At 44.1% G+C, this 22477-nt stretch overlaps 2 protein-coding genes across 5 annotated transcripts; one reads left to right on the forward strand and one right to left on the reverse strand.

Moving 5' to 3' along the window:
- Positions 1-4848: 4848 nt before the first annotated feature.
- On the forward strand, positions 4849-6821 carry LOC119349682 (transcription elongation factor 1 homolog). Of its 4 annotated transcripts, none has more exons than XM_037617767.1 (5): positions 4849-4992; positions 5508-5648; positions 5735-5805; positions 6334-6355; positions 6449-6821. In XM_037617767.1, the coding sequence occupies exons 2-5, from the start codon at positions 5536-5538 to the stop codon at positions 6510-6512; spliced, it is 270 nt and encodes an 89-aa protein (XP_037473664.1). In that variant the 5' UTR covers positions 4849-4992; positions 5508-5535; the 3' UTR covers positions 6513-6821. The 4 variants fall into 4 exon arrangements, with proteins under 4 accessions (XP_037473664.1, XP_037473663.1, XP_037473662.1 ...); XM_037617766.1 differs by having other exon boundaries at positions 4850-5000; XM_037617765.1 differs by having other exon boundaries at positions 4853-5006; positions 5506-5648.
- A 3624-nt stretch (positions 6822-10445) lies between these two features.
- LOC119349681 lies at positions 10446-11077 on the reverse strand. The gene has a single exon (XM_037617763.1). It carries the CDS (start codon positions 10968-10970, stop codon positions 10539-10541), a length of 432 nt encoding a protein of 143 aa, XP_037473660.1. The 5' UTR covers positions 10971-11077; the 3' UTR covers positions 10446-10538.
- Positions 11078-22477: the final 11400 nt, after the last annotated feature.

A 22477-nucleotide genomic window follows, 5' to 3' on the forward strand; every position in this document is an offset into this window, starting at 1 on the left:
GGGCGGCGGGGGCTCCGGCTTGCCCCAGAGGCTGCTCAACAGGGAGCCCATCGGGGACGCGCGCGCGGCGGCTGGGAGAGCCGAGAGCCGAGGCCTCGACGCCGGCGGCGAATCGCGCGGCGGTTTGTGGCTGGGGGGAGGGGGAGATCAACTTGGGGGAGAAGAAGAAGAAACAGAACAGCCCGTTACGCTTTGACTGGGGGACGGCAGCTGTTGGCATTTGAAGCGCAACGCCGCATTGCTCGACTTTTTTTTCAGGGAGAGGGCGATAGAATCTTTTTTATACGTGGGCCGGCCCAACTGAGGTGCGCAGGCATCAGCATTTCCAAAATTTTGCCTAGGCAAAGATATGCCCTATTTGCAAGATGGAGCACCTCACACATCCTACCATTTTGCATCCCAAGCACTCTGAACTTCGAGTGATAAAGATTTGGGGTTCTCAAAACATAAAATAAATTCCCCTAAAAACAATTTACGCAAAAAGTTTTTTTTTCTTTTTTTACATTTTGAAGTATTCCATTCGTCACATTACTTATTAAACATTGAAAAGTTCATCACACATTTTAAAACAAAATGTACACGCGGTGTAAAAATATCGAACTAAAGTCCATCTTCATATGTTCAAAACCGTGTATTCCAAAAACAGTTGTATTTTAAAAATGTTAAACGTGTATAAAAATGTTTTACATGTGTACCAAAAATCTATAATGTGTATGAAAAAAAGAAACATCAAAACATATGTTTGAAGAAATGTTAATCATATATTTCAAAAATGTTAGATGTGCATAAAAAAGTACCTAATGTGTACGAATAATATACAATGTGTATGGAAAAACTAGACATGTGTTGAAAAAAAGGGGGAAAGAAAGAAAACCAGTGACAGCTGAAGAGAGAAATAAGCGGGAAAGGAAAATCGGTGAAAAACGGTAGGAGTTGGCTCCCCAATCTTCTATTTCCTTCCCACTTAAACTTTCATGCCCTTTAATCGACAAATGGGCTTTTAATCTCATCGCCCTTCAACTCTCATTCCCCATCTCTAACTTTCATGAACCAAACACGTTGTCAGAGCACAAAAGATGATTGAAAAGGACGGGGGGAGGGGGGATCCTTGCAAATCGAAATCCCCTAAATCTTCAATTCCTTGAGGGAGAGGATTGACTGAACACAGCTCATGGTCTCTTCACGAAGGGATGCTTCTTGTAATCGCTACAAAAGAATTGTTATTTTAGATTGTGTCAATGCTTGTTCTTTGCATATTTTAATAATATTTTCGTTTAGTACTTTTTTTTTATGAAAATGCTAAAGGACACATATTAAATTAAACAAACCCTTACAAGGTCACTTTTACAAAAATTAAATACTACACACATGTCCTTGGAGAAATCGACATTGTCTTCCTCCTAAACTTGGCGGCGTGCCGGGAGTGAAGCTCGATGCCGCCTCTACACCACCTAAACCATCGAAGCCAGGGAATCATTGTTGACGCAACGGTCAGGAAGTCGTTGGTTGAAGCCACACAGTCGGCGACAATGATTTGGGGCAACACATTGCTATCCTAGAGAGGAAGGCGACGGCGAGGGTTGGACGACTACTCCAGATCTTACCAAACAGATCCAGGTATATCTAACTCACAAGTTCTCCGTGGATACCGAATCTAAGCCAAACATTGCCGCCAAAGAAGTAGCTAGAGGACTTGCACGAATCGTCCACTCTGCCGAAAAACACCTTCAATGACCACATGTGCAACAAAGACACAACCAAATCTACCACTCTAGGGGATCAATGACTAGAGAACCCCTTGTCCTTCTCTATGCCCCCGACAAGGTCGACTGGGGGTTAGGGAAACCTTATTCTCGACCTGCACGATGTCACCATCACTGCCACGTGCCGCCTTTAGGAACAATAGTCTAGCCCTAAGAGACTTTACTGTAATGTCATAGTGTAGATCCAGTTCTACACCCCTCCCCTCGCCAGAGCATTAGGAAGAGGATGAGGGGACAAATGGCCTCCCTGACGGGAAACAAGCGGAGTGGTAACGGGCCTCTAGGGCTTCTAGAAAGGGAGGTAGTTGGATAGCTCTATACTTCTTTCTTTAGTCATTGATGGGGAAATCTACTTAGCACACATGCCCACGCATGTGCTCCTGTTTGGAGGATGTGTGTTGGTAGTTTGCCTGTATAAGGAGAGCATCTATCACAGTAATACAACTTGGCTATTCTATACCTTCTTTTAGGAGACGCCATCATGGCTTAATTTATTGATAATCAAATAATGCTTACATCGTTCATAAGAGAAGCAAGAATAAAATCAGAGGGTTCATCGACCCAAATACAAGATAAATTGTTCTCGAAACTATGCCTAGGTGTCCTGTGAGCAACCGATTTTGCTTCTCGTAAAACAATGACAAAACTGGATGTTCCCAGTTGAAGCAATCAAATCAATGCAATAAGCAAAAATAGGGGCACCTTTATTCCACCAGGTACTACTAGTGCATGCATTAATAACTTCAGTGGAATCAGATTCTGAGGTAATTTGGCTAAAACCAAGAGAGGATACCAAGTTTAAACCGAGCTTCATGGCCAAAGCTTCTATTGTCGACGCTTCGGAAGCATACTAGATAAACGAATAAGAAGCTGCCACAAATATTCCACTACCATCCCGAATAATTGTTGCGGACGCTCCCATGCCAATGTTACTAAAAAAACGATGCATCAACATTTAATTTCAGCTGGTCTTTACCTGTTTTTTTCCACCGATTAGGTTCCCAAGTTGTACTCCTGTGATTAGCCTTAACAAAAGCATTACAAAGTGCCAGAATCGGCATACTTCAATTAGATGCAGGTGGTACAGTTTCTTCCTGAGTTACCTGACGTCTAATCCATCGTGGAAACCAACATGTTGCAGCAATGACGTCGGCCACTCGCACACTTTGGAGATTAGAGTACTGGTTTGTAGAGGAATATAATAGTTGTTCCAGCATCTAGGAACCCTATCTATCAACAATAAAAGATCCCTGTGTGGAATCATCAAGCTGCAGACCCATGGCTCTTTCAGTAGCGATTGACGAGGTCTGCCGGTTTCCGGCCCTCATGGATCTGGCCGTTGATGAGTTCTAGAATGCTCCGCAGGAGATCTTCATTGGGTGCTTGACGCATGTAGATTGCTGGATCAGATGGCATTTGGTAGTGTGCGCCCCTATTCAGCCCGAGTGGCTTCAGGAGGGTGTGAGGCGAAGCTTCGACATCTGTTGACATCATGGGACCCGTTGATATTTCGATTTCCATGGTGAAGATAATGGCGAAGGACGTCATGGCGGCCGAGGTTTGAGGCCTCGTAATGGCGGATCGAGTCTTCGTGGCGATGAGGACTTTGCTTGGTGATTCGTGACTCATAGCAGCGGCAACACATGTGGAGTACAGAGTCCTGGCTTTCAGGGGCCTGACCTTAATTGGTTGTGTCTGGCAGTGACGTTGTTGAAGGCATTGTTTTGAGAGCGCGGATCTTCTCTAGGATGAAAACCTAAGATTGAGGATCGAACAATGACGCTGCTTGTGTACTGTTTCTTTTTTGGAGGCGTCTCTTTTGAAGAGTTTGGACTTCGAGGTGTTGTCTAGGTGATGGTTCGTGCTGCAGCTACAATGAATTAATCATTGTGGCAGGATCTTTCTTTTTTCTTCTCCTTCTTTTTATTTTTTGGCTGTGTGCATCTGTAATATTTTTATGACATTGCATTGTTGTAGAGACTAGGTGTAGTCGGTATCTCCGCAATATTAACATATTGCCCTTGTCGAAAAAATCAAGCTGCAAACTTTTCCAGAGATGTTGCAAGCATTCAAACAGGAGATGTGAAATATCTTCATCATACGTATGGCAGATTGGACAAAAGGGATATCTGTACCTATACGACGGTTTACCAATACACCTTTCACTTGGATTGTGGCATGCAATGCCCTCTAACAAAACATCCTTACCTTACCAGAAAAAAGTAGCTCCCAAATCTTACCCGATTAGTTTTGCGGAGGATAATGTGAATTGTTGTGACCGATTCCCAAATTGGTGTCGCCACTCAACATTATATGTTGATTTAAACGAAAAGGTTCCAGACCTATTATACTGCCATGCCACAAAATCATTAAAGCCGTTTAGATTTAATGGTATCCTCAAAATTCGTACTGCATCAACAACTACTGAGCAAATGTCCCGAATCAAGTGTTTGTCACACTGACCCGACAATGGATCAATTAGATCAGACACTTTGTCAATAAGCACGACGCCTCTCTGAGTAAGGACCATTCTATTAGGACTGGTTGGCACCCACGTGTCTCTTTCAAATATTAATAGGTTCATCATTACCCACGTTCCTGCAACTATGCTTTTGCCAAAGCAAATGCCACGTAGAGAAGATGATCCCTTCTTTTGCCTATTATACTGTCATGCCACGTAGAAGATGATCCCTTCTTTTGCCTAGCACCAAGAATGTCTTGATTTTTGAATAGCACTTTGCTTTCAAAATCCTAGCACAAAGAGAATCTAGATTAATTATCGTCCGCCACACTTGCTTTGTTAACATCGCCAAATTAAGAGAATGAAAATTACCACTTGACGAGAGTGGTAAGCTATACCAAAAACATTGAAAAAAATAATTGAAAATCGCCCCTTGATTTTGCACATTTTGATTGTACCGTATCTGTCTCATAATATAAGGGCGTTTTTTGGCACAGATGCTCAAAGTGAGTTGAAATTGAAACATGGGTGGGTCCCAATTTGATAAACAGCGACGATTCCGCGTGAGGTTGCCCTTACATTTTTTTTTCTTATGTGGATATTTAGAAGAAGAATTTTCGCCTTGTCGATTCCCCACCTTCCTCCCCCCTCGTCCATCCCCTTTCCCCTTCCCCTCCAACGCCGGGGGGCGGATCTACCCGCCGCCGCCGCCTGAATCCATCGGGGACCTGCGCCGCCGTCGCCGTTTCCCTTCTTCCTCGCAAGCAGGTCGCCAGGTCTCCTCCCTCCCTTCCTTTGAGGTACGTATGTATGAGCAGCTAGCTAGGTTGTTCCTTCGCAGCATCGATTCTCTCTGTGAAACCAATCGGCTGCTAGTTCCGCTAGGGTAGGGACGGGACCTTCCAATTCTGGGTAGATCTGCCCCCCCTGCAGTGTCCATGGCGGCAGGGCGTGTTCCTGGATCCGAGTTTGTGGATACGAGTACAATTGGTCTGCGGATGATACGATCTATATCTTGCGTCGTTACAAATTTCGGTTGATTTTATGATTTTATTAGTACAAGGGATGATGCGTGATAGCTTGATGCTTTTTAGGTTAATAGTTACAGTAGTAATAATTACTACTACTCTGCACTTGGATACCCTTGTGTGTACAGTTACTGCATCTTTTAAAATATATTCAGTAATGATTTCTTCGCGACTAGAATCTCCACTAGTGTGTTATATGTTGTATATCATCATTTGATAGATACAGCAGATTATAACTGCTCCTGCTCTTTGTAGATTTTGAAGTAAGGAGAGAGGCCGAACCATGGGGAAGAGGAAGGCGGCCGCTAAGCCACCCCCTAGGAAGAGGATGGACAAGCTCGATACCGTCTTCTCCTGCCCATTCTGCAACCATGGGAGCAGCGTTGAGTGCCGGATGTTAGTACTATCTTCACCTGGTCTCTTCTTAATTTGGAATGGCTATCCATTCAACATTGTGACTGCCCTTTTCTTTTTTTGGTCAGTGATCTGAAGAATCTGATTGGTGAGGCTAATTGTCAAATCTGCCAGGAAAGCTTCAGCACCACTGCGAATGGTATGTATGAACGGGACACACAACCGCAGATTGTACCATCTAATTTAGACGTAGATGCCATACTGAATGACTTTCAGCTTGGAAAAAATTTCCACACCAGACATCTCATTGGTTTTGTTCCTTCTCAACCAAATGATTGATTGATTGCAACTCTAGGAACAGGGTATAGCTTATCTGCAAATTTCGTACAGTCATTCCCATTTCATACACTTGGGGGTTTAGTCACTAATGAACTACTCCCTCCGTCCCATAATATAAGAGTGTTTTTTACACTACACTAGTGCAAAAAACGCTCTTATATTATGGGACGGAGGAAGTAGGTCATTAATAAAGCGGCCATGTGTCTCCCTATTTTATCATGTCCCTAGTCTGAGTTAACTGAATTACTCAGAAACAAACCTGCATTCATCAGAACTGAACTTGTATGATAATATATCCTGTAAAGGAAATACAGTGGTAAGTAGTTGTTTAGCTTTGTTAAGCTAATGTTCTCAGAATCATACTAATTCTCTGTTCTCTTTGGTGCAGCGCTGACTGAAGCTATTGATGTGTAAGTCAGAATCCAACAAACTCGTTGTTGCAACTCCGTCAGGTTTATCCGCACCACACCTGGAACTGAAAATTGAACCCCTTTGTCCTGCAGATACAGCGAATGGATCGATGAGTGCGAGCGCGTCAACACTGTTGAAGACGACGATGGTGCATGAGCATGTGTAACTATAATACCCTATGACCTCAATGTGTTGATGTCATTTACTGCCATCGTCAGCCATATCTGTAGTAGCATTGTAACAATGCACTGGCCGACCTAAACGTTAGTAGGCAGTTTGTCCCGTGCTTAATACGCCACCGATGATATTGTGTACCTGTATTTGTAAACCTTGATATGGCGGCTGAGATTACGCCTAATCTCAGTACCTGCAAAGAATTTGTACTTGAGACATGTTTGTTTGTGAGGCTGTTCTTTGAACCGTCAAGTCAAGAACTTATATTTATGGTATGGTGGTTGTTTGATAGGTATTTCTTTCATGTGAGTTGCTTCTCTAGCCTGTGGTTGTCCCATGAACTGTGAATCGTAGAATATATGCTACTTTTGGGATGTGCAAGCTAGTATGAAAAAATTCTCTTACCAGCCCAGGGACAGTATATTTCGAAGTATGTCATGTGGTTCAAAGGATTGCCCCAAACTTTGTAAACATGTATAAACTGTAGATTTGTTAACTTGTTAGCTGTTAACCTTCATTTTGCAACACATCAAACAGTGGTGGCAAGTTCCCTGATAGAAACAGTTTGGTTTAATTTGTTTGCAAGGCAGACTTGATTTCATGCTATCCTGATTGCAACCAAGATTATTAATCAATTAAGAATTGCTTCATAAGGGTTTCAGAGATAAATAGAAGAGGCCAGTAATTGCAATGGTCTATTCCAAACTGCAGCCACTCTAACAGCAAGCTGCACTTGTTTTCCAGGGTGGATAGATTATTACTTCAAAAGGAATTTATCGCGGTGTGCAGCAGAGCTTAGCGAAGGTAGTGTACTTTATTTACTTAGCTCACTAACACAGTGTATGCAAAAGAAATTACTGCACATTCTTTAGAAGATAAGACAGTGTAGTAGTAGTATTTGGGGTTTCAGAAGTAAGGGAGGCAATTTTTTGGTTCGTGACTGCACATTTTTTTAAAGAAATCACTGCACATTTTTTAGAGAAACTACTGAACACTTTTTTAAAGAAATTACTTGAGACTACTCTTGTGTTTGTCTTGCCTTGTGACTGTTTCAAACTGCAACGACCGTTTTGTTTTCTACTCCCTCCGTTCCAAAATAACCCAATTTTGTACTAACTTTGTACAAAATTGAATCGGAGGGAGTACGTTCGAATGGTCATTGTCGTCTGTTTGTCACTTTGGCTGCCTGTTTATATTGCTACAGGAGTACCACCCTCTGTTTTTTCCTGCAGCAGAGCATCACTCTTGATGCACATCTCTCAAGATGTATATACATACACAGAACTCAGGTATCAGTAACAATAACTAAAGAAAGAGAAAAGTATACTTTTAATCCCTCAACTCTTCGTGGAGTCTAAATTTCGTCCCTCAACTCCCAAACCAGTCAGCTTGCGGCCTTAATTTTTAAAACCGGAGAAGTTTAGTCCCTTGTCTCGGCTGACCTGGTATTGTTGCTAACTCAGCACGGTTCTGACTGGTCTTTGTCCATGTGGCGGTATTTCTCTCATCGTTTTATTGAGCCATTTCATCGAAACGCCTGGCATGCACTCTCGCGTGTTGTCCATGGCTGAGCAGTGGCGCCCAACAGAAGTGGCGGTTTGTCCCGCAGGCGCTCCTGTGGCTCACCACCTCTCACAAAGTGCATCTTCGTTGCCTTTCTCCAGGGCGCATGCTACAGCCTCCCCGTCCACACGTGCTACTGGGAAGCCTTCGTGCGCTGGTTCTTGTGCCGTTTGTTGGACATTACGATGGCCGATGGCGCACATCGGTTGCTGGACATGGTCATCCACTGTGGGGAGCTCTACATGATGTATGGCCGTAAGGGAGCTGTCTGCGACGACCATGGTCTGGACGGGCCGACAAGGGCGGCTCGAGCACGGCGACGGTCTGAATAGAGGCGGTTCGACGCGTCGGCCACGGTCTCGACTTGGGGCATAGTGCGCCAATGGCAAGGAGGAGCCAACCAGAGGCCTGAGAAGTGTGGTCAGCAAGGCAAGCCGAGGCGAGCTGCTGAGAGCCAGCCGCCTGCCACATTGGCAACGGCCAGTGCGGACGCGCGCCGTGTGGTTGGTGCGCCAGGACGACATGGAGGCACTCTGCGTCGTCTGGTAACTCAAGTGCTTCGTCCCATGGAGGTAGCCGTCGGCCACGAAGTTCGAGAACTGCCCAGAAAAGTCGACGGCGTCCGTGGCCACGGCGAGGCAGTGCACGTGGATCCAGCTGCAGCACCACTGCACAACAAGGTTAAGGGAGACGATGACGAGGTGGTGGTCCAGGATCTCCATGGTGTGCTCGCCTACCCGGAAGCTCTACAGAACACGTCCAGCACGGACCCGGCTTCGCCCACGCCGAGTTCAGTACCGTCAGGATCACCTTGTCAACTTGCCGCCGGTGTGCGTGCCAAGCTGCAAACAGCGTCGGCAGTGTGCTCGCGACCAGATGACGCGCAGCCGCTCCTCTCTGCCGAGGACGTGCTCGTGTTGTTCGTGTCAGACGAAAAGATGTAAGAAGTGTAGGCGCGCTTCATGTGTTTAACGAAATGCCCATACAAAGACAAGTGAGAAGGAAGAAGAGAGAGGGTGAGTAGGAGAGAGAAATACCACCACAAGGACGAGGACCAGTCAAAGCCGTTCTAAGTCAACGCAATACCGGATCAGCCGAGACGAGGGACTAAACATGTCCGGTTTCAAAAGTTAAGGGTGCAAGTTGACTAGTTTCGAAGTTGAGGGACGAAATTTAGACTCCCTAAAAAGTTGAGGGATGAAAAGTATACTTTTCTCCTAAAGAAAACAGCTTAATCTCTTTGCAGTTCCTTACTGAATCTCAAACCGCGGCAACAAACTATAGGTATACCTAACAAAAAGAGGTGATGGAACAAAATAGAAATAGCAAGAGTCAAGACATACACGAAGCTACTCCCTCCGTCCCATAATACAACAACGTTTTTTACACTAGTGTAGTGTCAAAACCGTTCTTATATTATAGGATAGAGGGAGTAGTGTCAAAACCGTTCTTATATTATAGGATAGAGGGAGTAGTAGAGGGAGTAGTAGATACAGAAGCGTACACGAAAATATATGTAAATTTTGACTATCTGTTTTGGCGATAAAATGAAATTATACCACTTAATATCTTGGCAGGGATCACATTTCGTTAAGCTGCGTCCAGACATCCGATCGCGGACGGTGGTTTGAGTGTGCGCGTCCGCGATCTTCAGGGCATTTTCCCTCCGTGGAGAAACATAGGGGAGGGGGAAGTTTTCCCCATTTTCCCTCCGTGGCTCCGTCTATACCCTCTTCTTCCGCTCTCTCCAAAAGCTGAAATTCCCCCTCCCCTATGTTTCTCCGCGATCTGTGGTAATTTCTCCCCTTAGGATTCTGCATCTGGGAGATGGAATCTGTCGAGCCCCTCCAACTCGGACTCCTAATCTCTAATCTCTCGCTCCTTCTCTAGATGGTACTGGAATTCGCCGGCTGAATTATCCCGATCGCTGAAAGAGAAGTCTGACCGTGTGTGTGCGTCTCTGTGTAGGATATGGTTAAGCCACTTTAGGTATTTATTTACCCATTCCCCCGTTACAGTGTTGAGGGCCGCTTGAAATCGGTTATGGAAGCACGGAAGAAACAAGCTCACTCTGTTCCTGCACAAAGCAAGTCATATCATATTCAGCTCAACAATCTGGTTCCTCTGCTTCTGCACTGTACTGCACTGCACGTATTTTCTTGATCTGATCGCAAATGTCTTTGCATACCCAATTTAATTTTCTCATTGTTATTACTTTGCAGTTTATTTATTTATTTGGTCTATTGCAATTAACATATATAGAAGAAATCAGAGGAAAGCTGCTGACACATAAGGTAACACCAAGGGATGATGATGATCTGACAGAAGAAACCAGAGGGATGCATGATGACAGAGGTTAACTGATCCACTTCCAGGCTTGATTATTATTTAACTTTTGTTACACACATGCATGGTATTGCGCACACGCATACAGACGATCAGCTCCTACTGCTGCTGCTCCTTAAGCAGCGGCGGCGCGACCTCGACCCTGGCGACGCCGGCCCGGGCCTGGGCGACCTTGGCGACCTCCACCTCCCCGACGACCGCCTCGTCCCGCGCCCCGCCTTCCTCCTCCTCGTCGTAGTTGGGGTCGTTGCGGTCGATGGCGGCGGGCGCGGGGTCGAGCTGGCTGTCCACGAGCCCCTCGGGGCCCTCCCAGGTGTACTTGCCGCCGCGGCCAGACTTGGGCGGGGGCGCGCCGATGCCGACGCCCCGGGGCGCGTTGGCCGGGTGGCGCTCCAGCCGGTGCAGCCCCTGCTCCTCCAGCTTGCGCTCCACGTGCCTCGCCGTGTCCGCGCGCCTCGTCTCCGGCACCGGCACCTTTTCCGCCACCTTGTGGCCCTCCTCGTCCCGGTGCACCACGCGCATGTGCGCCATCTTCTTCTTCTGGCCTTCCTTGTTCGTCGGTCGGCTGCTTGAGCTGAGCTGAGCTCTCCTGTTGGATATGGATGTGATGGGGGGAGAGCGGCACGGCGCGGCGGCGGGGCTTATGTAGGAAGCGGTGGAGGTGTCTAGAGAGTGCGTGAGCGGTGGAAGGAAGGTTGGGGAGGAGTCTGGAGAGTGATGGAAGGTGGCGGAGGCGGAAGGCGACATCTAGAGGACGGGCGCGAGGATGGATTGGTGCTGCCACGCCACGCCAATATATCGTGACGCGACGTGCACCGCTTTAAGAAATGTAGATAACTTTAAAAAAATGTTCGTTACTATGTTTTTATTCTGCTTTTCAAAAAATATATGCGATTCTTTTTCGAAAAACATGTATGCAGTGTAAAGAATATGTTAGCGTAATGTAAAACAACTGTCTCGTGCCACTCAAAAAAATGAACGTCGCATTTGATGGAAATATTCCTTCATTTCAAAAAATGTTCGTGTCAAGTTTAAAAAAAATGATCACGCCATTTAAAAATTGTTATATACAAGAAAAAAATGTTCACGTAGGTTGAAAACGTATCGTGACATTTTACAGAAATATTGCTTGTTTCCCAAAAATGTTTCTGAAATTTTCAAAAGTATTATACAAAGTAAAAAATGTTTGCGTAGTTTTACCAAAAAAATTTTATTGCCATTTAAATGATGTACAATGTGCATTTGAAAAAAATGTTACCATGTATTCAAAAAAGAGTTCAAAAACATGTAGTCCCTCCGTCCCATAATATAAAAACGTTTTAGGTGTAGTAAAAAACGCTCTTATATTATGGGATGGAGGGAGTATTAAACAAATCTACATTATGTATTTGAAAATGTTCAAAGTGTACCAAATTTTTTTTCACATGTCCTTTAAAAATGTACACTGTGTACTCACAAAAAGTAGACATGTGTTCAAATATATACCAATTAAAACCGACAAAGAAAAAAAAGACAACCGAGGAACGTGAAGAAAACCAAGAAAGAACCAAATGTATAACCAAAAAAGAAAAAACCCGAAGAAAGTCAGTGAAAATAAAGAATAAAAAAAATTGAAAGACAACCGAGGAACCCGAAGAAAGTCAGTGAAAACAAAGAAAATCAGTGAAAAACAAAGAAACAAAAAACAAAGAAATTCGGCAGAGAAACAAAGAAAACCAAAGAAAAAACGGAAACAAAAGACAAAAGAAAAAAAAGGAAATCGGAGAGAGTGAGCGAACCTACAACAAAGCATGAGCGGCAACGAGCAATTGCGCTGATGGGCCGACCCGATCCGCTCGCATGTAGGCAATTGCTAATAGGAATCGGTAAGGGCGAGACACAACACTGGGGCGCGATTGTGGCTATAGCATGAGTTCTTCATATGTGATTTTAGGTGGGCTTGGACCATGCACCATTGATGATGGACTAGGGTGTGTGTGTAATTGTTTAATTTTTTTTTTTTTTTTGTTGGAAGATGGTCAATGTGAATTGCACACCGGTCTATGGTGAGCTGCGGGCGCTGATTTGACGCGGTATATGTGACTAAGTATGTCTTATATCTAGTTTTCGCATGATGTTTTATGTACTAGTGTGTCCATCTGCCCAATTTGCATGTCTCGTGCTACTGTGTGGTGGCACCATCGTCAATGGTTGCCTATATAATCTAAATGACCCCATAACATGGACAGTCGACAATAAATGAGTGAATTGCAAGAAACCATCACATTTGGGGCTTCTCTTGCAGAAAACAACCTAGTCGCTAATCATTTGCAAAAGCCACCGCGCATTTAGTAAAAGTTCTGCAGAGTGCACTGAACATGTCATTTGGCACGGTTGAGGGCGTTTCCGACAAGTGGGGCCCAAAATCTCTGACGTGGCCTAATGGACGCGCGGACGGTGCCGTTTGCTTAAGACAGACGCGGTCGGGTCGCCAGAGACAGACCGCCCGCGCCCGACCACATCTCGCTCACTCTCTCTGCTGTCACGCTCGCTCTCTCTGCTCCCACGCTCGCTCGCTCCCCTCCCATTTGCTCCTCTCCTCTCCGGTCGCCACCGTTCGCCGTCCGCCATGGTGTCCTAGAGCGACAGTGAGAGCACTGAGGGCTCCGCCGCGCAGTACATCTCCTCCGACGACTCCCCTCTCAAGGTCAGAACCTTCTATTGCTCATTTGTGTTCTAGGGTTTCTAGGGTTCAACATTTGCTCGATTTGAACAAGTTTTTGTTGGATTTCTCAGATCCCAGCTACAATTGATGAGCCGTCGTTCGAGGGTCTTGCTGACGACTTGAATGTGATTTGTGAGCATGAGAATCCAGGGAGGAAATATGTTGCATTTGAGGGGATAAGCACTGGTAGGAGGTTCATTGCCTGTGCCACTGAAGTAAGTTTCAAGTTGTGTTTGCAGCATTCCAATTCTTGTTCTAGGGTTTGTAGTTACTGTTTATGTTCTAGGGTTCATAGATACTGTTCATGTTCTAGGGTTCATAGTTACTGCTCATGTTCTAGGGTTCATAGTTACTGAATTTAGTTCTAGGGTTCATAGGTACTGTTCTTAGTTGTAGTTTTCATAATTATTCATCATTAAATGAGTCTTATTCTGGTACATTAACTGAATCAATTATTTAACTGAATCTGTAAGTAATGTCTGTAATTTTGAACTAATTTTTTCTATTGTAGGGTGTTGCAAATTGTGGACTAGTGTAGTGGGTAGATGAGCATTGGCCAGAGCATCTGTAGAATGCTATTCATAAGATGTGGCTTATGTATGAGCATAGCCAGCATGATAACAAGATGGCATGCCTAGAGCATTCAAGCACTGTACACAATCTCACACAGCAGAAAAAAGAGTTGCAGGAGACATATGAGAAGCTTGTTGAAGATGTGAACAACCTCTTGGATTATAAGGATAGCCAGCCTGAGGTAAACCATAAGAATGATGCTGAGAACATTCCAGTGAGTGTGGAAAGCAGCATGACAAAGGATGTTGAGATCAAAAAATTGAAGGCTGCTGTTGACCAGTTAAAGCAAATTCATGTAGCTCAAGCCACTGTCATTAGGAATTTGAAGTTCAACCATCTTAAAGAGAAGGAAAAGTTGAGCTCTGATAAGAGGACTTTGGAGATTTGCTATGCTGGCCTGAAGAAAGAGAAGGATGACCTGAAGAAATAGAAGGATAAGCTGGATTGTTGCATTGCTGAGCTGATGAAAGTGAAGGAGAAGTTGACCATGGAGAAGAGTACTCTTGCTTCCTGCATGGTTGAGCTCAAGAAAGTAGGTGATAGCAACAAGAGGAAGCTTCACCAGATTAAGGCTATTTGTGATGAGGACTAAGTTGTGTTGTTGTCTGACCATGTGTGTCAATGATGTCTTTTGTAGTAGCTATGGAGGAAAGATTGTAATGTGTTAAGCTTTATTGTGGTGAACTCTATTATTTTTGTAGCAATGAACCTTGGATTGTATGTTGTTTGTGAGAGTACTCTGTTTGTGATGAATTATCAGCTTGGATTAAGTTCAGTTTGTGATGAATTATCAGCTTGGATTATAGCAAGTAGATAGTGAACATAGATAGCAAGTTCATACCGCTGGCATACATAGATAGTACCTGCATAGATAGCCTGACATAGGTAGAACTGACATAGATAGAACTGGCATACTAACATACTGACGAAACTGAACTTTTTCTTCTACTGACGAAACTGAAGACAACATGTCACTCCTCCTTCTTCAGCATCTTCAGGCGTTGGGAGCGCCGCACGTCATTGTTGTTCACCGCCGCCCTCTTCTTCTTGGCCGACGCTGGCTCCACCACATCTTCACCGCCGCCCTCCTCTTCTTGCTTCACGACGACGAGCTCTTGGTTATCGCCGACCTCCGACAGCTTATCCACATCAATTGGGCTGTTCTTCTGCCCCTCCACGGCATCGAGGACGGGCGCTAGGAGCTGCACATCAGGCTCGTCATCGAAGGAGTCGGAGGAGAGTACGACGACCTCGTCCACCTCATCGTCAGAGGAGTAGTCGTCAGAATCGTCATAGTAGTATCTCCCAGTCTTGTCAGAGGACTCGGTGTCAGAGTCCTTGTCTGGCCCGAGGACCCATGGATTGCCCCTCTCCCAGTAGGCGTTGTTGATGGGGGCTGGGAGAGCGAGGACGGCGTTAGTGATGTCATCCGCTGTGGCTGGCGGCGTGGTGGATGAGCGGTACATCCACCAACGGGCGCGCTGCCTTGGGTCGGGGGAGCGCTGCACCTCGCGCATCGCCCACATGAGAATGGTTGCCGGTGGGACGGTGCAGCCGGCAAGGAATGCACGCTACCTTTCGGCAGGTGTCATCACCTTCACCAGGCCGCGAGCATGGTTCCTCATCATCGCCAGACTAGGGAACCAGCGCGCGATCTCCCTGAACTGCGCACAACTCCTGGTTGTTGCCGGCGAGCTCTTCGATGGCCAGCTGCCAGTCCATGGCGACAGCGGTGGGGGTGGCTATCGGCGGTGGTTTCGACAGGAGTGAGGGGGAAGAGGAGTGGGCGGTGCGGGCGGCCAGTGGGCGAGTGATCGGAGAGAGTGGTGGGTGGACACGTAGTAAAGGCTAAGAAACCGAAACGACGAGTTATACTAAACGCACGTTCACCACACTGCCGGCCTCAACGCAATCTCAACACAGTGCGTGCCTAACTAAAATAAGTAAAATAATAGATGCTACTCAAACACGATCACTAGCACTATCCCATTGGTATTGAACCCATGGTTACTACCCACTGGTCTTGGGTTCGAGCCCGAGGCCAAACTATTTTTGTGCAATTTTTTTTGGTTTTCTAAAATTAATATGTCAGTAACTTCTGCTTCATATTAACATTTTGGGTTTTGTCGACGCCGAGGCACCCTAAATGCCCAAGTGGATCCATTTAGGATTTTGTCGACGCTGAGGCACCCAAAATGCCCAAGTGGACCCATTTTGGGTTTTGTCGACGCCGAGGCACCCTAAATGCCCAAGTGGAGCCATTTTGGGTTTTGTCGACGTCGAGGCACCCAAAATGCCCAAGTGGACCCATTTTGGGTTTTGTCGACGCCGAGGCACCCTAAATGCCCAAGTTGAGCCATTTTGGGTTTTGTCGACGTCGAGGCATCCAAAATGCCCAAGTGGACCCATTTTGGGTTTTGTCGATGCCAAGGCACCCAAAATGCCCAAGTGGACCCATTTTGGGTTTTGTCGACTATGATCAACATCATATCAACTATGAAAACTATGATCACCAACATATCAACACCATGAAAACTAAGATCATCATCATATCAACTATGAAACTATGATCATCATCACAACAACAGAATGAAAACTTCTTGAAAACATCATAACTAATAAGTTCATCATCATATCATCATTACCAGAGTACAATAGTGCATCACAACCAAGTTTTTCACAAAAATTATGTATACAATGTAAAGAAAATGTCCGTGTAATGTAAAAAAACTGTTTCGTACCACTCAAAAAATGAACGTCGCATTTGATGGAAATATTCCTGTGTTTCAAAAAAAAGTTTGTGGTATTTAAAAATGTTATGACAAGGAAAGAATGTTCACATAGGTTAAAATGTTTATTTCCATAAAATATGTATCGTGAAATTTTACAGAAATATTTGCGTGTTTCCCAAAAATGCACGTGAAAATTCCAAAAGTATTATAAAGTGTAACAAAATGTTTGCGTAGTTTTTACAAAAATGTATATTGCCATTTAAATAATGTACCACATGTTTTGAAAAAATGTTATCATGTATTCAAAAAAGAGTTCAAAACACCTATTTAAACAAATTTACATCATGTATTTGAAAATGTCCAAAGTGGGTCAAGAAAAATGTTTCACATGTCCCCTAAAAACGTATGTTGTGTACTCACAAAAAGTAGACATGTGTTAAAACAAACATACCGATAAAAACCAACAAAGAAAAAATTGACAAAATTAAGTGAAAACAAAGAAATAAAAACCAAAGAAAATTGGTGAAAAAACAAAGAAAAGCAAAGAAAAAAGAAAACAAAACTAAAAACAAAATAAAAAAGAAAATCAGAGAGACTGAGCGAACCTGCATTGAGGCATGAGCGGCAACAAGCTATTGTGCTGATGGGCCGCCCCGATTCTCTGGCATGTAGGCAATTGCTAATAGGGATGTAAGGACGAGACATAACACAGGGACCACAATTGCGGCTATAGCATGAGTTCTTCATATGTGATTTTAGTTGGGCTTGGGCCACGCAACATTGATGATGGATAGGGTGTGTGTAATTGTTTAATTTTCATTTTTTGTTGGAAGATGGTCAATGTGAATGGCACACCGGTCCGTGGTGAGCTGTCGGTGCTGATTTGGCACGGTATATGGTAAGTATGTGTTATATCTAGTTTTCACATGATATTTTGTGTACTGGCCCGATTTGCATGTAGTTATGTCTCGTGCTACTGCACAGTAGCACCATCGTCAATGGTCTCCTATACAATGGCATCATAGTCTGTTTCTATCTTACGTGAGCATCCGATCTTCATGTACCGTGGACAAGCACTAAACTGTCGACTGGTATGAACAGACGCAAACACAACCCGCTCTAGCCCACAAGCCAATGACCACATCGCTTAACTAAATGGCCCCACAACATGGACCGTCCACAATAAATTGGTCATACCGACGGGAGTGCCTATTCGGCGCCGCAGAGGGCAGTTGGCGCCTACACCAGCGCCTGGTGGGCCGGCCCACGAAGGCGCACACATAAAGAATTGTATTATAGTGTCTCTCTACGAATCAAACTCACGCCTTTCTACTCGTCTTCGAGTTTGCCTAACCGCTAAACCAACTATTCCCTCCGTTCCAAAATAGATGACTCAACTTTATATTAACTTTAGTACAAAGTTGAGTCATCTATTTTGGAACGGAGGGAGTATATGCTAGTGGCTCCCTGCAGCGCCAATTGTTTTAAGAACCCGCGTGCCTCGCTGAGATTTTTTAATTATTTAAAAACATTATTGAAAAACATGAATTTTTGGATAAATAAATTTGGAAAGTTCACGAACATGCATAAAAAAATTGGCTAATGCAAAAAAGTTAACACATTCAAATAGTTGAAAAATTGAAAAAAATGTTCATGAAAATGAAAAAAGTGCACAAATTTATGAAAATAGTTCACAACAATGAAAACCGATCATGTGTTTGAAAAACGTTCACGGATTTGAACCAAAAGTTCATCAATCTTGAAAAAATGTTCATTAATTTTTAAAAAATTCATTGATTTGAAAAAAGTTCATGAATGTGAAAAAGGTTCAGGATTTTTGATAGAGTTCACAAATTTGGAAAAAAGGTTGTCAATTTTGAAAATGAGTTTATAAAATTGAAAAAAGTTCATAGATCTTCAGGAAAAGTTGACATTTTTTTGAAGAAAGTTTCCTAATTAATTAAAATAAAAAAAGGAAGAAAGGAAACACGGAAAAATCACAGAAAATACAGCCAAATAGAACAAAAAATCAGAAAGAAAAAACATACAAAGACGTCATGTTCTTTTAAGCTCTATGATTGAAGAAGAGAAAAAAAGAAATAATTTTGCACAAGAGAAGTAGCTGTCGGATTGAACGAGGAGGGTTGGAGTTCGAATCCTCCCATACACATATTTTTTTAGGTTGATCTTTAGAAAGAACAAAAATGAAAATGGGCCGAGCCCAGCACTGTGTTGCGCCTTCAGCGTCAAATAGGAATGCACACAGTCCCAGCACGAAGGCCCACCTGCCAGCCACCACGAACCTCCAAGTAGCATGAGGATCAGCCTGATTAGCCATGCATAAACTTGGAGAACCACATAAACTTGGAGGGGATTTAGAATGCTTTTGCCAACATTTTTTCATATTATAGAAAATAAACAGAATAAGATGTTAACAACGAAGGGGCCATTTTCAGAACCAGGTCTCTGCTTGGAGGCTCCAAGATTACAACTGTCATATGTTCAAGTATTTTGCCAATCTACCAGCAGTGTTGGCCACAATCACCTTCGTCAAGGCAAGTTCAATATTGTATATCGGAAGACAACTCCATTATCTTACATCTCCATACCTCTCCAATTTAAGCACCAGTTTTTTTTATCATGTACCATGCCAAGGAGAAACAACTAGAAATTGTATGACGCAACTAAAATCATGTGCTGAGTACATACGGCCTGAGCAAAAAAAGTGGCAAGCCCTGAAATGATTGCACCTTGCAAAGCCTAACATTCATGAAGGACAACAATCATGAGAATCTGCAATTTGACAGCATAAAAGATGCTTCGGATTCAGTATAATATTAGAAACATCATTCAGATAACCTATACTATAACATGTAAATTGCAATTTCGGTGTTGTTTTTATAGTAAGAAATGTTTATATGTTCGAGAAACTCATACAACACTACTAGGGAAATCGTTATACACAGAACTTTAGCAGTAGCGCTTGTTAAAACAGAACACTACTGCTAGACAGCAGTAGCGCATGCAAAATAAGCCCGCTGCAGATGCATATATATCAGTAGCGTCTCTCACCGAAAACTCGCTACTACTAAAATTCCAACCACTTAGCCGATGGGCTACACATAGTAGTAGCGATCTTACAAAAACCGCGCTACCGCTAATATACTTATAGCAGCGCGTTTATGCATAAAGCGCTACTGCTAACGAAAATAAAATAAAATGAAGAACGAATAGAAAAATAAATGAAAATGAAAGAAATAGAAAAAGAAGAAAGAAAAAATATAAAATGTAAGAAAAATAAATGAAAAAGGGAAAAAAGGATGAAGACTTAGCAGTAGCGCGTTCTCTGGAACGCGCTATAGCTAACTTAGCTATAACGCGTTTTCTGTAACGCGCTACCGTTATTTTTGACTTAACCCAAAAACAGTTTCCCACCGGCCACCACTTCTCCCCCAAATCCCCTCGCCCCACTTCGCCGCCGTCTCCCCCACTTCGTCGTCGCCCTCACTTCGCCGCCGTCTCCTGCCGGCGTCGACGCCGTGCTCATCCTCACCGCCGCCGCCCGAGGCCGCCCAGCCTCACCGCCACCGCCTCTCGAGCCGTCCTCAATCTCACCGTCGCCTCCCTCGACCTCACCGCCGCCGCCCTCGACCTCACCGCCCCCGAGCCCGCCCAGGACCGCCGCCTCCCGATCCCAAGCCCGCCCTCGCCGCCCCTACCTCCGTCGCCGAGCACCTCCCCGCCATCGTCTCTCCCCTCTCTGTAAGCCCCCCACCCATCCTTTTTAGTTAACAGATGTTAATGTTAAGTAGTAGATAATGTTGATGTTTTTTAGTTAGGGTAATAATAGATGTTAAGTAGTAGATAATGTTGATGTTAATTAGTTCAGTAGGGTTTAGTTTTTGAATTGAGTTTCTTTAACTAGATGTTAATTAAGGCAGTAGGGTTTAGTTTTTGAATTGAGTTTGTTTAACTAGATGTTAATTAGGGCAGTAGGGTTTAGTTTAGAGTAAAGTTTAGTTCAGTAGTTAACTAAATATAATTTATATTTGGTTTTTGAATTGAGTTTGAGAAAGCATGAGGTTTGTGTAGATTTTCTTGTAGTGTCAAACGCTAAGACATGCAAATTTGAAGTGGTCAGGATATATGCAAATTCCTCAATTGTGTTTGCACATGTTTCAATTGTGCCCAAGTGGCCTTTTGTTGTTTCCAGGGAATGAAGCCGAGTGGCCTATGTTTTGCCGGAATGTTGATTCATTTCCGTTTTGACAAATTTCAGGTTCTCGATTTGTCCACTTTTTAGCAAAGGTCATGCCAAAATTTTCCGTGAATTTCGGCATGACTTGTGCTACAAACTAGGACATATCGAGTGCCCGGAATTTGCTGCACTAGGAAGGAGTCAACGTTCCTGCAAAACAATAGGCCTTTTTTATGTCATTATTCATTTTATTAGGTCCAGAATTAATTGACTAGATTTAATCGTAGGAAACATGGCTAGCAACGATGAAGGACAGGGTTCTGGTGATTGCGACGACGTCTACCGGGCGGCAGACAATTTTTGAGCCTTACCGATGATCAACCCATGTTGTTGCTGGGCCCACTGGTGGCATCGAGGACTGAGACCGACACGCAGACCGGTGCTGAGATTGAGACCGGCGCTGAGACTCAGACCGACATCGAGATCGGCGCTGAGACTGAGACCGGCGCTGCCTCGGGGAGCGGAGCCGGTGTAGAACCGAAAGCAAAGAGGCAACAACTTCCTAACAAACTCAGGACTACTAGACTGGTGGTCACGGAGGTGGACGACGACAATTTTGAGCCAAACGTGCCCGAGGAAGCGCGCGTGCTACGACAATCAAATAGGCTGCATCGTACGAACAACCGCCACCATCAACGATGAGAAACTGCAGAAGATAGATAATATGAGGCCCTCCCTCCTAAAGAAGCTGCACCAGATATTCTTGTTCCCGGGCCGAAATGAAAAGGATTATAAAGATCCAGACAAGGATCCGGCAATGAAGAAGATAAACAAACACGCCATGAGCAAGTTTAGCGACACATTGGCCGCCTGGAAAACAAGGGTGAAAGCAAGGATCATCGGCAAAAAGGAACCCTACTCCGAGATTGTAAAGGATAATCCGACAATCACGGTAGAGCATTTTGGGTACGATCAACTTTGTTATTTATGCTTATGATATGTTGCTTCTATTTTTGCCAAGTCTGTTTCTTTCTGTTGCTCAACTATATATGTTGCATATCATCGACTCATGTGACGATGCAGGTGCATAGATCATCGATGGTGAAGAAGTGCTACGTCGGGAGTATATATACAATGAGTGGCCGGAGTGTCAGGCCCAGGTGTACCGGTTTCCGGTTTCCGAGCGATAGGCAGTAGTTAGTTTAGGTTCACGCTAATGCGAGAGAGGGGTACGAACTCATGTACTGCATAGTTCCGCTCTCACTCAAAGTGATAGCTTTTCTCGCATATATCATTGTTTAGATGGATGACGATGTAGTTGCAAGTAATCGAGACTTGTATTGCTATTTTCGAGATGATGACGAGAGACCACTTTGTGTTGGATGATGATTATGATGATGGCATGATTTGATGAGACTAGCTGTATGTATATGCTATGATTACATTTGTATGTGTATGATATGCTAAAGATTATTGTATAAAGCCTATTTAAATACAAAACAAATATGCAGAAAAAAACTAATAAAACTAGCAGTAGCGAGTGGAACAAAGTTAGCAGTAGCGCTGCCTTAACCGTAGCGCTTCTTCCCAAAAAGCGCTGCAGATATTAGCAGCAGCGCTCTTCACCAAAGCGCGCTGCAACTATCCATGTATAGCAGTAGCGTGGGACGACAGGCGCTACTGCTACACATTAGCTGTAGCGCCTTATCAGTAGTGCGACGTCCCGCGCTACTGATAGGCAAAATACCCGCGTTACTGCTAGGGTTTTCCCTAGTAGTGCAAAGTTCTTGGAGTTATAAGTGGCTTCAAAATTTACACGAGTCAAATTCAA

Source organism: Triticum dicoccoides, chromosome 1B, assembly GCF_002162155.2.
Source record: "Triticum dicoccoides isolate Atlit2015 ecotype Zavitan chromosome 1B, WEW_v2.0, whole genome shotgun sequence".
NCBI lineage: Eukaryota > Viridiplantae > Streptophyta > Magnoliopsida > Poales > Poaceae > Triticum > Triticum dicoccoides.